At 38.2% G+C, this 13,766-nt stretch overlaps 2 protein-coding genes across 4 annotated transcripts; one reads left to right on the forward strand and one right to left on the reverse strand.

Moving 5' to 3' along the window:
• Positions 1-6,237, reverse strand: LOC130552574 (interferon-induced protein 44-like). Its single transcript, XM_057330926.1, has 5 exons — positions 6,154-6,237; positions 5,270-5,762; positions 5,072-5,123; positions 4,726-4,921; positions 1-153 (listed from the first exon to the last, which is right to left on the reverse strand). Exons 2-5 carry the CDS (start codon positions 5,751-5,753, stop codon positions 1-3), a joined length of 885 nt encoding a protein of 294 aa, XP_057186909.1. The 5' UTR covers positions 5,754-5,762; positions 6,154-6,237.
• Positions 6,238-8,240: 2,003 nt separating this feature from the next.
• LOC130552817 (uncharacterized) lies at positions 8,241-13,544 on the forward strand. 3 transcript variants are annotated; one of them, XR_008962789.1, is made up of 5 exons: positions 8,241-8,314; positions 8,515-8,602; positions 8,702-8,885; positions 9,281-11,323; positions 11,362-13,544. XR_008962789.1 is itself a non-coding variant. In XM_057331428.1 (4 exons), exons 1-4 carry the CDS (start codon positions 8,268-8,270, stop codon positions 9,928-9,930), a joined length of 969 nt encoding a protein of 322 aa, XP_057187411.1. In that variant the 5' UTR covers positions 8,241-8,267; the 3' UTR covers positions 9,931-13,544. The 3 variants fall into 3 exon arrangements, 2 of the variants coding, with proteins under 2 accessions (XP_057187411.1, XP_057187412.1); XM_057331428.1 differs by having other exon boundaries at positions 9,281-13,544; XM_057331429.1 differs by having other exon boundaries at positions 9,284-13,544.
• Positions 13,545-13,766: the final 222 nt, after the last annotated feature.

Raw genomic sequence — 13,766 nt, forward strand, 5'->3', positions numbered from 1 at the left:
TCAGCCTGTGCTCCTGATCGGGACCCCCACAGACCGTGCATTGATGCGGGGAGTCGCAGGACTCGTCGTGGGCGTGCTCGGAGTGCGATGTTGCGGGATGTGATGAGTCCGGCCACCACCTCCAGGATCAGAGCCCTGAAACTCAGAGCGGCACTGACAGAAAACACCACTGAGCAACGGAGAGACAAGCGACCCTCGCTGATGCATATCACACACTCCAGACTTCTGAAAACAGCTAAACGCGTCAAGCGAGCGAATTTGCGCAATCGTCTGAAGGAACGTAACTTACGTAGGTCTGGATAAAACCCTCGTCGTCAGCAAAGAATCTTGGCGTTCTATTCGATAGTAATCTGTCATTTGAGAGCCACGTCGCCAACACCTGTAAAATTGCTTTTTCCATTTTAAGAATATATCTAAACTACGTCATATGCTGTCAATGTCAGATGCAGAGAAGTTAATTCATGCATTCATGACATCAAGACTAGACTACTGTAATGCACTGTTAGGTGGTTGCCCTGCAGGCTTATTACAAAAACTCCAACTGGTCCAAAACGCGGCAGCTCGAGTTCTTACACGTACAAAAAAGTATGAACATATTAGCCCGGTTCTGTCAACCTTGCACTGGTTACTGTCGTGGCGAAAAGTCGTCAGCCAATGTAGAAAGAATTCACGAAGACCAGAGAGCCAGGTTTCCAGAGGTTTCAATCTTTATTTGCTCGAGCAAGCAAAGTGAGACACACAGAGTTCATCTGTAGATGCCCAACGAATACATGTCTGACTCCATCTTTTATACATTGTTCTCAAGTTGTTATCACAGTTCAAACCAATCAGGTTTTACCTGACCTCATCTTCTACCAACCAGTTTTTACATGACATCACTTATTTTTATTAGTCCATCCCCTTATGCCTCGTTACAGTTATATTTCATCCTGCACTTGCTACAGTTATATTTCCGGCCTACCATATTAAGATCTCCGGCCTACCATATTAAGGATTTAATTGTAGGGAGCGCTCTCAATAACACATACGTATATCATGTGCAATAACACATACGTATATCATGTGCAATAACACATACGTATATCAAGTGCTTTTTATCTTGACACCTTTCCGGGGGCTTTCGGACGATACATGATTTAACCTTGGTTTTATTAAAAATGAACTCATGGTTTAGTGTGATAATGATAAACAACCCAGCGTTCTTAATTAAACTTCTCTACAAAAGTGTGTGTGGTGTACGTGCAGTTCCTGTCGTAGTTTGATAAGATATTTGGTGTGTACGCAGGTGTTCAAGTGTTCAAACTCATACATGAGGCCCATAGCCCTTGTTACAATCAGAGAAGTATATGAACTCTATAACTTCCTTTAAATGTATTCTTTATATAAGAAAGGTATTTTATATAAGAAAACTCAGTAATATATTTAGAATATAAGAAAAGTCAATAATATGTCTAGAAAAACCACCATATTACCTATAAAGCATCGCGTTAACTTTAAAATCTTGCTTATTACCTATAAAGCCCTACATGGTTTAGCTCCTCAATACTTGAATAGCTGGCTTAACAGAAAAGAAATAAGCAATAATGTGAATAAGAAATTAATTTGGAATTTTATCAAAACATGCATTTAAAAATGTATCCATCATGTTTATACGTATATGTCTGACATCCACGACATTCCTCCCATCCATTCTGTGATTGGGCGTTCGCAAGGACTTCTGGGTTGTAAGTTGTGTGCAGCCTGCTGCAGTGCGGGCTTCGCCGAAGACAGCATGAAGGGCACAAAGGGGTCGCTGATGAGCACACTTCAGAGCGTAAAAATGACAAATGGGACACGCTACGGACTCATAGACTTGGCGAGCATGCGCAATTTAAGTCCACGAGACCGCAAGTCCAGATGAAGTGCGCCATTTGGGACAGGGCCATACTTTTCCATAACAAAAACAGTACATACTTTTAGTGCATAGTATAAGTAGGCGAATTGGGATGCAGCATAGGACTTAGATAGGAATCAGGTGTTCCTGGACACTGAAATGTTGCGTGGAATTGCGTTTCCTGTAAGCAGTCATTTTGCTGAGTGTTTTGCCACTCAGGAGGGTACGCTCCGGCGTGCTCAAGTGGTGTTCACGTGGTAAAGTGACGACACGTCCATACCTCTATTATGACAACTGTGATGGGTAACGATGTCATTTTAGCAGGTTATGTTTCACAAATTATGTTAACTCAAATTGCTAGCAAGGTTTTTATAATCTGTGCATATTTAGTGCACATACTCATCATAAGTCAATGGGATACCGCAGGGATGACGTATTTTGGTAGGCATAAACCGGAAGAGAGTTAGCATTTTAGCATTTCCGGAAATCCCAAAGTCAATGGGTTTTTGAATAGATTTCTGGTTAAATGCCTTAAATAAGGTCTGTGGTTAACAAAACCTCTAAATATTTTCACGTTTTATTCTGACAAAACAAACTTGACACAAACAAAAAATGAAAATTCTGTCATCATTTACTCACCTTCGAGTTGTTCCAAATCTGTATAAATTTCTTTGTTCTGATGAAAACAGAGAAAGATATTTGGAAGAAGGCTAATAACTAGACAGATTTTGCCATTTAGGAAAAATATAACGGATGTAAAAAGTTCCCCAGAACTGTTTGCTGTCCTACATTCTTCAAAATGTCTTCTTTTGTGTTCAACAGAGCAAAAAGTCATTTTTCCTACTATGGGAGTCAATGGGGGCAAAATCTGTCTGGTTATAAGCATTCTTACAAATATCTTTCTCTGGTTTCATCAAACAAAGAAATTTATACAGATTTGTAACAACTCGAAGGTGAGTAAATGATGACAGAATTTTCATTTTTGGGTGAAGTATCCCTTTAAAGCTTTATTTTGTCTTAAAAACGGCGATTGCTAACAAGTTGTTAAAAGCGACTTCATTTTTTGGCGGCGACATTAAACGCCATCACACGTAAAAATCTCACATTTGCAACCTTGGCACAAATCTCTAAAAACGTGGATGGAGATTCATTCATGGAGTAATTACTTACCAGGAGGTGGTGACTTTATATCGAGCAACCGTATAGCCTTATGTTTGCTTTTTACTGCTGGCGATTGTATTTAGGCTTCAAAAATAATTAATGTTGTGTAATTTGTAAAAGTTATTTTAGTAGCCAAAACTTGTAGGTATCTTAAACATAGCTTATTTTTTGCCAACTTCCAAAAGTCTATGGGAAAAAATCTACAGGCTTTTGGTCGAGGGAACCAGTGTGGCACCATCTTCCGGGTTGGCCTACAAAAGTAGGTCATCCCTGCACCAATCTAAATGATCATAAAATATGGACCAATTGTGAAGCACATGCACATGTCTGACTAACTCCAGCACAACCAACAAATAAAGGTGCACTCTTATTTTGTTTCCTTTATAGGGAATAGTGCAGATCCAAGAACTATAAAAATGTGGTGTTGCTAAACAAAATCAGCACCTAACAACGAAGAAGCACATCTGTATGTATATATACACTGAACTGAATAATCCTATCGTTGTCAAGATTTAAGTTACTCACGTGCAAGGTCAGCACATAAGGCACGACTGCAGTCTGAATGGACACAGAAGTGACACCCAGCGTTCCATTCAGGGCTCTTCCCCATGCCCTAAGGCTGTCCCTCTTGGACAACAGCCTTTAAAGGATACGACCTCTGAAATGGGACATCACTAATAGGGGCTATTTTGTGGAAAAAAATATGTAAATCCTCTACATTTTGAGGTGGATTCAGTCCCCCTTTGAAATTAATTTCCTGCACTCCGTTCCCCCCATTTTCAGTTAGTGTGTGTGTGTGCATATATATATATAAATACTGTAACATACAAATATATATTTGAGAAATATATGTAATACTTTTTGTAGTTTTACAAAATATAGATTATATTTAAATATAAATGTAGATATATTTATGGAAATATTTGTTATGTATACACGTGTGTGTATGTATACATATAGATACACAACACACACATATATTATATAAACACAAACATTTATTCTGTAATGTATTAATCATGCACTAATATGTATTTATTTTGTAGTACCATAGAAAGCACTGCAGAAATACATTTTAACTGAATAAATAGAATTTTAATCATTTTAAAAGTAACAAAAATTCCTCAAATCTTGTTTTACATTCCCTCAGAGCCATAGGCGCCGATCCTGTGGGTGCTCCGGGGCTCGAGCACCCACGGAAATTGCCGAGCACCCACGGAAAAACGGCATTTGTTTCTCAATCAATTTTAACCAATCAAAATGCTTTTAAAAATAGGGTGTCTCTCTGATTGGTTGATCTTACGAGTCGTAATTCAGATGGAGTGGTTGGCCTTGCAAACAGCAGTGGGCATTGTTAATCGTTGGGATAATGTCAATTATCAAATGGACAGGTTCGTGATTAAAAGGAAAACTTTAATTGACCCTATCTCTTCAGTAAGTAGCAGTGTTGCTAATACTTAAAGTGAACAGCCGTTGTCGTCGACGACATCATCAAGTAATGACAGCAGCAGAAGTAAAGGCAGGAGGCAGAAGCAGTCTCGAACATATCAAGAAAACTGGAAAAAAACATTTCCCTGGGTAGCATACAATGCTATCAAAAACAAGGTATTTTTCGAACTCTGTGGTAAAGCAAAAGACATGCGTGCCCCACTCCCATCTACCACACACGAGCAAGAATCATATGCATCTACCTGAGTAGTGAGACTGGAGCCAGCAGTGCCGGTGTTGGCCTGGGTGCTCACGTAACCTTTAAACACAGAGTTGATGGAGTTGAAGAAGCTCGATTTTCCAGCGCCAACGGGACCCACCAGCAGAACCCGGGCCTGTGTCACCGATTTCACAGAGGGCTTCCACTCAGAAATGGTGCTTAGGAGTCCTTTCCTTCTCCTAATAAACACAATGAATACGATACGTGGTATTTGAACTCCGACTGCATTGTTCTTCAAGAAGAAGGTCATATTCAGTCAGGATGCCTTAAGGGCGAGTAAAACATGGGGAAATATCCCTTTAAGGCAATAGACAGTTTGCATGACTCACTCAGTGTTCCATTGGATATATCGCCATGGTTTCTCCATAAGTCCTCCACAGTCTGGGGAGAATGCAGACAAGAACACACACACACACACACACGCACACACACGCACACACACACACACACACACACAGTCACTAATAATTTAGTATGAGCTCCTTAAGTGTATTTCTGAGAGAAGTCTGATGCAGAATAACGCTCACCCTCCACTCTGTACACTTCACACTCGACCAGCTGTAGGTCATTGCCGTGCATCTGCTGTGGATCAAACTGGTACAGTCCTGGTCCTGGATTACTGTACACAATGGCCGTGTTGTTATAAAGAAACACTAAAGAGCCAAAGTTCGGACCTGAATCAGTAAAACCATACTGAGGATTTCCACTGAACACACACAGATGATCATCTTTAATGCTTTTGTCATTAAAGCTGAAGAGAAAGGCTTTCTCATCGACAATATTCCTACTTGTCTGAGCATAATCTTTGCTAGTGTAAGCTCCAAAAACATAACCAGTGTTATTGTAAGCTACAACAACAGTCGGGCCCTGTCCGTTACACTTCTGGTGAAAAGCATTGGCAGTGTAGCCATGCACACTGGCTTTAAACAGCAGACTGAGGTTGGCATGATTGAGCAACGAGCACAGCTTCTTCTTCTGCCATTCGGACAACCTGGATGTGATGCTGCTCATGATGATGATCTAAAAACATTCAAACAACATAAACCAAAGTGTAACAGAAATAAAAAGGAATCAAATATATTTATATAGTTATTAAAACTTTTCAAAAATCATGCTTTTTATTATGTTATCATGTTTTTATTGCTTTTTTGTTGTTGTTGTTAAAACTAACCAACTGCAGTTTGATTGATGTTAATTGGAATGCACAATAAAAAAACGTGATATATATATATATATATATATAGGCATGTCTACCCCGCCCAAAACCGCGTGAACGTGTCAACATGAAAACAATGCCCGACAGATGCAGATACATTAAGATATCAAATTCTGCAAAAAGGATTTGGAATAAAAAAGCACTGGAATAAAATCACAATTGTTCTTACGCGTTTTGAAAACTTGCCTAACTTACCTTGAACCTGGGCGTGCTTCTCTCGCTCTGTTTATCTGCACGGGAGCGCGCTCAACGTCACTTCCACGCCACGTTCGTCTCCGAAGAAACGAAACTTACGTTTTACCTCAAACACCTATTAACATGTATTTTGACATTTCAAGGTCTAATAAAAGTGTATTTTACGCAGAATTGTAAATTAAAATGAAAGTGGAGACTGTCCTGATTTTCATGCCAGACTCAATAAATTCTGCCCCAAATCTCTCCACCCATTAATATCCTTCCTGTGCATTTATTTGTTCATGTTCATTAGTTTTAACATTAATGAAAAAGGAAAATAACTGTGAGAAGATTAATGGCTCGGGTGGAGAAGATTGGACATTTCTCCACGGTTACTCCATGAGCCCTCCAAGGACTGAAAGAAATCAAGACAAATTCATCCTCCCAACAACGGAAAGCTCTGTATAAAGTTTTTTTTTTGTAATGCTTTGATGCATATTACAAGAAAAAAATACAAACACTCAACTCTAGTAACGCGTTTAAACTTTGACTTCTTTCATTGGCAAAGGCCCGCCCAAGAGGCCACGTGACTGACAGGTAAAGCAACCAATCACGTTTTGTTTTGTGCCCCGTCATGTTTACATTCCCTCAGAGCAATAAACACACACAGACAATTATTTTGGGGAAATTACTTTTCTGTCGTTTCTACAAAAATTGGTTCAATGATAACATTAGATTCGAAAGCAATCATTTCTTATTGCAAACATAAAGACAAAAACATTGACAATCTTGTCGATTTTATTATCCTAAATGTTTTTATTAATAAATGTCGACCTTTATACAAAGTATTCTCTAACGAACTCTTTTATTGAAGTCTATAAAAATTGTAAAACATCTAAAATGTACATCTATTGTGAATTATTATGAGTATGTATTTTGCGTATTGTGAAATACTTTTTTTGTTTTACTTCATCTTTGGAGTGTCTAATAGTAATGCCTAATTTGTTGTATTTTGCATTGTTAATCTACACTTTTCGGAAGGTGTATGTTGTTTCTTGTTCAATAAAAACACACACGCACGCACGCGCGCGTACACGTACACACACACACACACACACACACACACACACACACACACACACACACACGCACACGCACACGCACGCACACAATCCTGACTGTCATAAATTCACGCATTAAAGGAAGACGTTGCCTCAACCTTTTTTATTATTTTATCGGTGTACAAATCTAACACAAGTGAAGTAAAACACTTTTAGTCAGCGTATAAAAATACTGCCATGACGTGTAACATTTAAATATATTAAAAATATAAGCAATATAATATAATATTGCAGTTAATGCAAAGTTTATAGCATTCGAGTGGTGTTTTTAGCTTTTTTCTCCACTAGATAAAATCTAATAGAATGTTTGGGATGATTACGTCATAACGGGGCTACATACGCTCGAGCGCAGCGCTAGGAATCACACTCGGTTTGTTAGGCTTCGTCGATTTTGAGAGCTGAAGAGAGCTGTGTTTTGGTTTCCAAGCGTTCATTCATGCATTCCTTGCTTTCGAAAACGTTTTCGCGACTAAATCGGCGACACTCTCGCCAGGAAAACACCTGAGCTTTTCTCCGTTCGTGGGAAAGCGTTAAGCTCGACGGATCTTCGTTTCCAAGTTCGTCGGAAAACAAGCCATCCTCATTCGCGCCCGATCAACAGAAACGATTGCTCGCTTGAGACGGCGTGGAAAATCTGTAAGTTAACAACAATATACATCCATAAAGTGAAAATATACATGTGATGGTGTTGCTAACCGCACAGTGTCTGTCACTGAAGTAATTTAACGTCCCAGTTACGCGATGTCCTGCATGTATGTTTTTGTTTTGTTGTAACTTTTGGCTGCACCCTGTAAAGATATCTTGAGAAGCTCATGTGAGGCAAATCTCCTCAAATGTAGTGTAAACATGATGGTGTGCGCTATCCGTTAACCCTATTAAGGTCACGTACATATTCATTTGTTTAATGTTGTTATCATCGCATGTCTTTCTGACAGTATGCTGCTGTGCTTCAGTCTTGTGCTGTTATGCTTATCATTTACATGTCTAGATGGGCTGGCCAGAAGAGATGACAGCATGTTCTCCAAGCCTCGCTGTGAAACTACAAGCTCCATCACCACAGGGTAACAAATGACGTGCACGTGCACAGTTCACATAAAGCATCAGTTGAACGCCTAATGAACAGTAACTAGGTTTATAAACAAGTCCTAAGAGACAGATTATTTTAGGTTTAGCCGTGTTAATTAAAATAATAATAATAAATAAATAATGTCCTTGAATGTTTGCAGAAACGGTTTTAACAATATTTTGTATGTATTTATAGACCTTTATCTCCGTGTCCTGGATCTGACCGGAGTCCACGTTCTCTGCTTGGTCGTCCTCGCAGGCTACGCATTTATGATAATTCAAAGGTTAGAGAACTGAACCGTCATCACAATCACTACATGAAACTATATTTTTTTACATTGAAATTGGCATGTGTATTAATTCTCTGTCTGTTGTGATTACAGCAAAGGCGTATAGAGAAATGGGAGATGTTGCTAGAAAAGAGGCCGTTACGTGTCCAGTCTGCACGTTGTTCGAGGCGGACTGAGAACAAACTTAATGGCGTTTCAACATCACAGCAGTATTTTAAACTGGATGTGCCGAAGTGGAGTGATTATTTTCCTACACCTTCTGACAAGAAGAAAATGGGTAAGTTTGCTATTCACCATTGTTCTTTGAATCTTAATTGTTTCGCTTTACTTTTTTGTTCTTGCCGGTTAGTGTTTGATATGAACTCGCAGTCATCTCATTGTCAAATTCGTTAACGGGTTAGCGTTCATAGATCATACATCACTATGCAGGTCAGAATATCGTTGGATGAAGGCCAATTTGTTGGTTTCGAAGTTTAAACATTGACTGGAAAATGTGTGTGAGATGCTTCTAGTTAGGCGATGTGAGAAATCAGTTATTTTTAATGCAACGCCCTAACGCTTTAGTTCCTTTAAAATGTAAGTATCATTTTTTTTAAGGAGTGTTTTTACTAGTACATAAAGGTTGCAGCAATGTATCCGGTGCTTCATTTACTGTCTGTGCTTTGTTCTCAGCAGCTTCTCCAGTTGACCCGAGATCTTCATCCGAAGTCAAGCCCGTACCTGCACAAAAGCGTGGTCATGTCGTAAAATTTTGCTTTGTTCCCGCTCCTATCGTTGTTTCAGACAGATCCTCCTCCCTCGTCGACATACCGGTTGGCATGCCTGTGGTAAGAACCCTGGTGATTGGTGACTCTACTTTGAAACGAGTGCAAGTAGAGACACCAGGCACCATGGTTAATTGTATACGGGGTGCCAGAGCGTCTGACATCAAATCTAAACTTAATGTCTTGGCTAATAACAAGCGTAGATTTAATAGAATTATTATACAGGTAGGCATTAATGAGGTTCAACTCCGTCAGTCGGAGATAAGCAAAATTAATATTAAAGAGGTGTGTGACCTCGCCAAAACTATGTCAGACACCGTAATATGCTCTGGCCCCATCCCCTCTTATTGGGGTGATGAATTATATAGTAGATTATCGGCACTGCATGATTGGATGTGCGAGTGGTGCCCACAGAATAATTTAGGTTTCATTGATAATTGGAAGTATTTTTGCATGAGACCTGACCTGTTTTGGGAAGATGGTCTTTATCCCAACAGCGACGGCACTGCTATCCTCTCAAAAAACCTGACGGATAGCATAAATAGTGCTGATGTCTAATTATAGAATCAGACAAATATAATATACATTTATACAGTATATATATATATATATAATGTAGAGTTTTAGACCATGCAAGTCACGTTTGGTGGGAACACTCAGTTAAGGGTTAGATTAAGTCACATAAGGGTTAAGGTTAGCATAAGGGTTAGGTTTAGGTACTTAATGGTTAAGGTTAACTTAAGGGTTAGGCTTGGGTACTTAAGGGTTAATGTTAGCAGGTAACGGTTAGGTATTTAAGGATTAAGGTTAGTTTAAGGCTAAGGTTGGCCACATAATGGTTACGGTTAGCTTAAGGGTAAGATTGGGTACTTAAGGGTTAATGTTAGCAGGTAATGGTTAGGTACTTAAGGATTAAGGTTATTTTAAGGGTAAGATTGGGTACTTAAGGGTTAATGTTAGCAGGTAATGGTTAGGTACTTAAGGATTAAGGTTATCTTAAGGGTAAGATTGGGTACTTAAGGGTTAATGTTAGCAGGTAATGGTTAGGTACTTAAGGATTAAGGTTATTTTAAGGGTAAGATTGGGTACTTAAGGGTTAATGTTAGCAGGTAATGGTTAGGTACTTAAGGATTAAGGTTATCTTAAGGGTAAGATTGGGTACTTAAGGGTTAATGTTAGCAGGTAACGGTTAGGTACTTAAGGATTAAGGTTAGTTTAAGGCTAAGGTTGGGTACATAATGGTTACGGTTATTTTAAGGATTAGGTTGGGTACTTAATGGTTAAGGTTCGCTTAAGGGTAACGTTGGGAGCTTATGGGTAAGGTTGGGTACTTAATGGTTGAGGTTCGCTTGAGGGTAACGTTGGGTACTTACTGGTTAAGGTTAGTTTAAGGGTAACGTTGGGTACTTACTGGTTAAGGTTAGTTTAAGGGTAACGTTGGGTACTTACTGGTTAAGGTTAGTTTAAGGGTTACGTTGGGTACTAAATGGTTAAGGTTAGTTTAAGGGTTACGTTGGGTACTTAATGGTTAAGGTTAGTTTAAGGGTTACGTTGGGTACTTAATGGTTAAGGTTAGTTTAAGGGTTACGTTGGGTATTTAATGGTTAAGGTTAGTTTAAGGGTAAGGATGGGTACTTAATGGTTAAGGTTAGTTTAAGGGTTACGTTGGGTACTTAATGGTTAAGGTTAGTTTAAGGTTAAGGATGGGTACTTAATGGTTAAGGTTAGTTTAAGTGTAAGGTTGGGTACTTAATGGTTAAGGTTTGTTTAAGGGTAAGGTTGGGTACTTAATGGTTAAGGTTAGTTTAAGGGTTACGTTGGGTATTTAATGGTTAAGGTCAGTTTAAGGGTAAGGTTGGGTACTTAATGGTTAAGGTTAGTGTAAGGGTAAGGTTGGATGCTTAATGGTTAAGGTTAGTTTAAGGATAACGTTGGTTACTTAATGGTTAAGGTTATCTTAAGGGTAATGTTGGGTCCTTAATGGTTAAGGTTAGCTTAAGGGTAACGTTGGGTCCTTAATGGTTAAGGTTAGTTTAAGGGTAACGCTTGGGTACTTAATGGTTAAGGTTAGTTTAAGGCTAAGTTTGGGTACTTAATGGTTAAGGTTAGTTTAAGGGTAAGGTTTAGTGTAGGGTTGCACCAGCCATTCATAAGTTCTTTCTTAAATGAGAACGTAAAGTCCACACTAGAGGCTTAGTAACTACTAGCTAGTTTATAGTTTTCCTTACGTTATTCGATTGCACCATTCGCTCTTAAGGCAGAATGTAGCTAGTAGTTCATAAGCTCTCCGTAAAGTAATGCATAGTCGCATAATATGACGTTTACCTTCAATAGTCCAATAGCAGCCTTTAAATTGGTGAGAAAAAGTTCTTCACATAATAACGGTAAAATAAGTTTTGATTAAATATAATCCTACCTAATCTTGAATAACACAGGATGGCCTATTTTATTAAATATTTTAAGTTAAACAAACAAAAAAAAAAAATGCTGATTAAAAATAATAAAACTTTAAAAATCATAATAAATTACATGTAATACGGGTGATTTCATTTTACTGCCAACCGCCAAAAAAATAAAGATAATTTTATTTTGACATGCACAACACAGGCAGATGGATGCCCACACAGAGGCGCTCTAGTACTGGTTCTCGTTAGAAACGCTAATACAGTAATCTCATCACATAATGTTCTCTGTTTTAAAGGTGCGTGACTAAACATATATGATAATGCTGACATTTTCAAAGTATTGAACAATGTCTAGTGAAACTACAGTTTATTTAGTTCAGTGAGTCTGCAGTTTTATCCTACAGTTACTCATGGCTTCCATAAATATTTAGTTTATACGTAATGTTACACTTCAACTAAGTTAAATGGTGCAACTCAAAAATATTTAGTGCGTAAATTGTAACAAACTCTGTGCCCATTTAAGTCAAAACTAGGCTAAGTTGTAACTTGCACACAGCTGGTGCAACCGGCCAAAACAATGGCACTGATGTATTTTAAGATATTTCTGGGCAAGTTATATTCAGTTAAAACGGATCACACATTTATTTTAGTCGGGGACTAGCCTTAATTAGCTTCACAAGGCGTCTGTGAAATTGGGCCTATAACAATAAAATTGGTCAGTGATGTATAAGACTACTAATTAAATACTAATTAAGACCGCTAATCAAATTGTAAACATTTGAAAAACTCCAAAATGAGAAGTGGAGGATTCGAGAAGTGGCTGACATTGTGATGTTATTACATTTATATAAAACCGGCTCCCATTACAGAGGATGCAAGCTTTATATCAAAAACTGCAACCAATACAATAAGGGTCCATGATTAATTAAGCACTAATATCTGAATAAATTCCTCCTTCCATATGAACCAGTGATTAGTGGAGGTATCAAGAACTAATAAAGAGCTAATCTGGGCTAGTTGTACACTACTATAGCTTCATTACATCCAAACACAGACTACAGTTCCTGATCTTTAACGTCATTTACTTTAATCATAGACCTGTAGAAAGTCATGACATAAGGATGCATTAACAGGTTATGAGCGGATGTTAGTAGTAAAGATTAAGATTATTCTGTCGCCCCCTCTAGTGGACAGCATTACTGCATTTATTGCTCGGATAACATCAATCAAAATGATTTATTCGAGTATAAACACCCTTTTTAAGAAAATAAAAAGTTGGAAAAAATATAGCAATGCGGGTCAGATTCGTTTGAAGGACTGAGCCGAGTTTGGTAAAGCTTAAAACTCTTGAAGACGTTCGAGTCAATTAATCAATCATTTAAATAAGTAAATAGGTTTTCTCAAGCCAACATAACTAGGAAGCCTCGGAACAACCAAAACATCAGCCAATTCAGTATGTAATAAAAGTATTACAAATTTAAGGCATACCGTTACTCTCCGACCAAAGGGCTTTTCATTATCACCGACTAAAAGACGAGAGGGATTGTTACAGACATACTATCTTGATCGTGTTTAGCCTACAGTACTGTATATAATCATAGCAAATAAGATTAAAAAAAACGTTTTATATTTATCAATGGAGCAAAATTTTGTTATATTTATGCTATATAGAAATGGAAATATCAGTGCCAACATACTGTAGCTCATATTGAAGCTACAGTAGTCCCACTCTCGGTTGTTGCAAATAAACATTATTTTAATAAATAAAACATTGTCTAATTGTGTCTTATTTCAGCTGATTTTCCCTTTCTCTGTTTGGCGTTTAATAAAGTATAGCCTGGCTAAAACGTACAACAAACAAACAGCTACAGTATTATTAAACATACTTTTCTACAAAGTCAAAATTAGACTCACCGGAAGTCTAAACACAAACAGCTCAACGATGGCGGCGCCAAAAATAAGGTGGATAGGAGACCGAGCAGATGAAAA

The sequence above is a fragment of the Triplophysa rosa genome, linkage group LG4, assembly GCF_024868665.1.
Source record: "Triplophysa rosa linkage group LG4, Trosa_1v2, whole genome shotgun sequence".
Lineage (NCBI taxonomy): Eukaryota > Metazoa > Chordata > Actinopteri > Cypriniformes > Nemacheilidae > Triplophysa > Triplophysa rosa.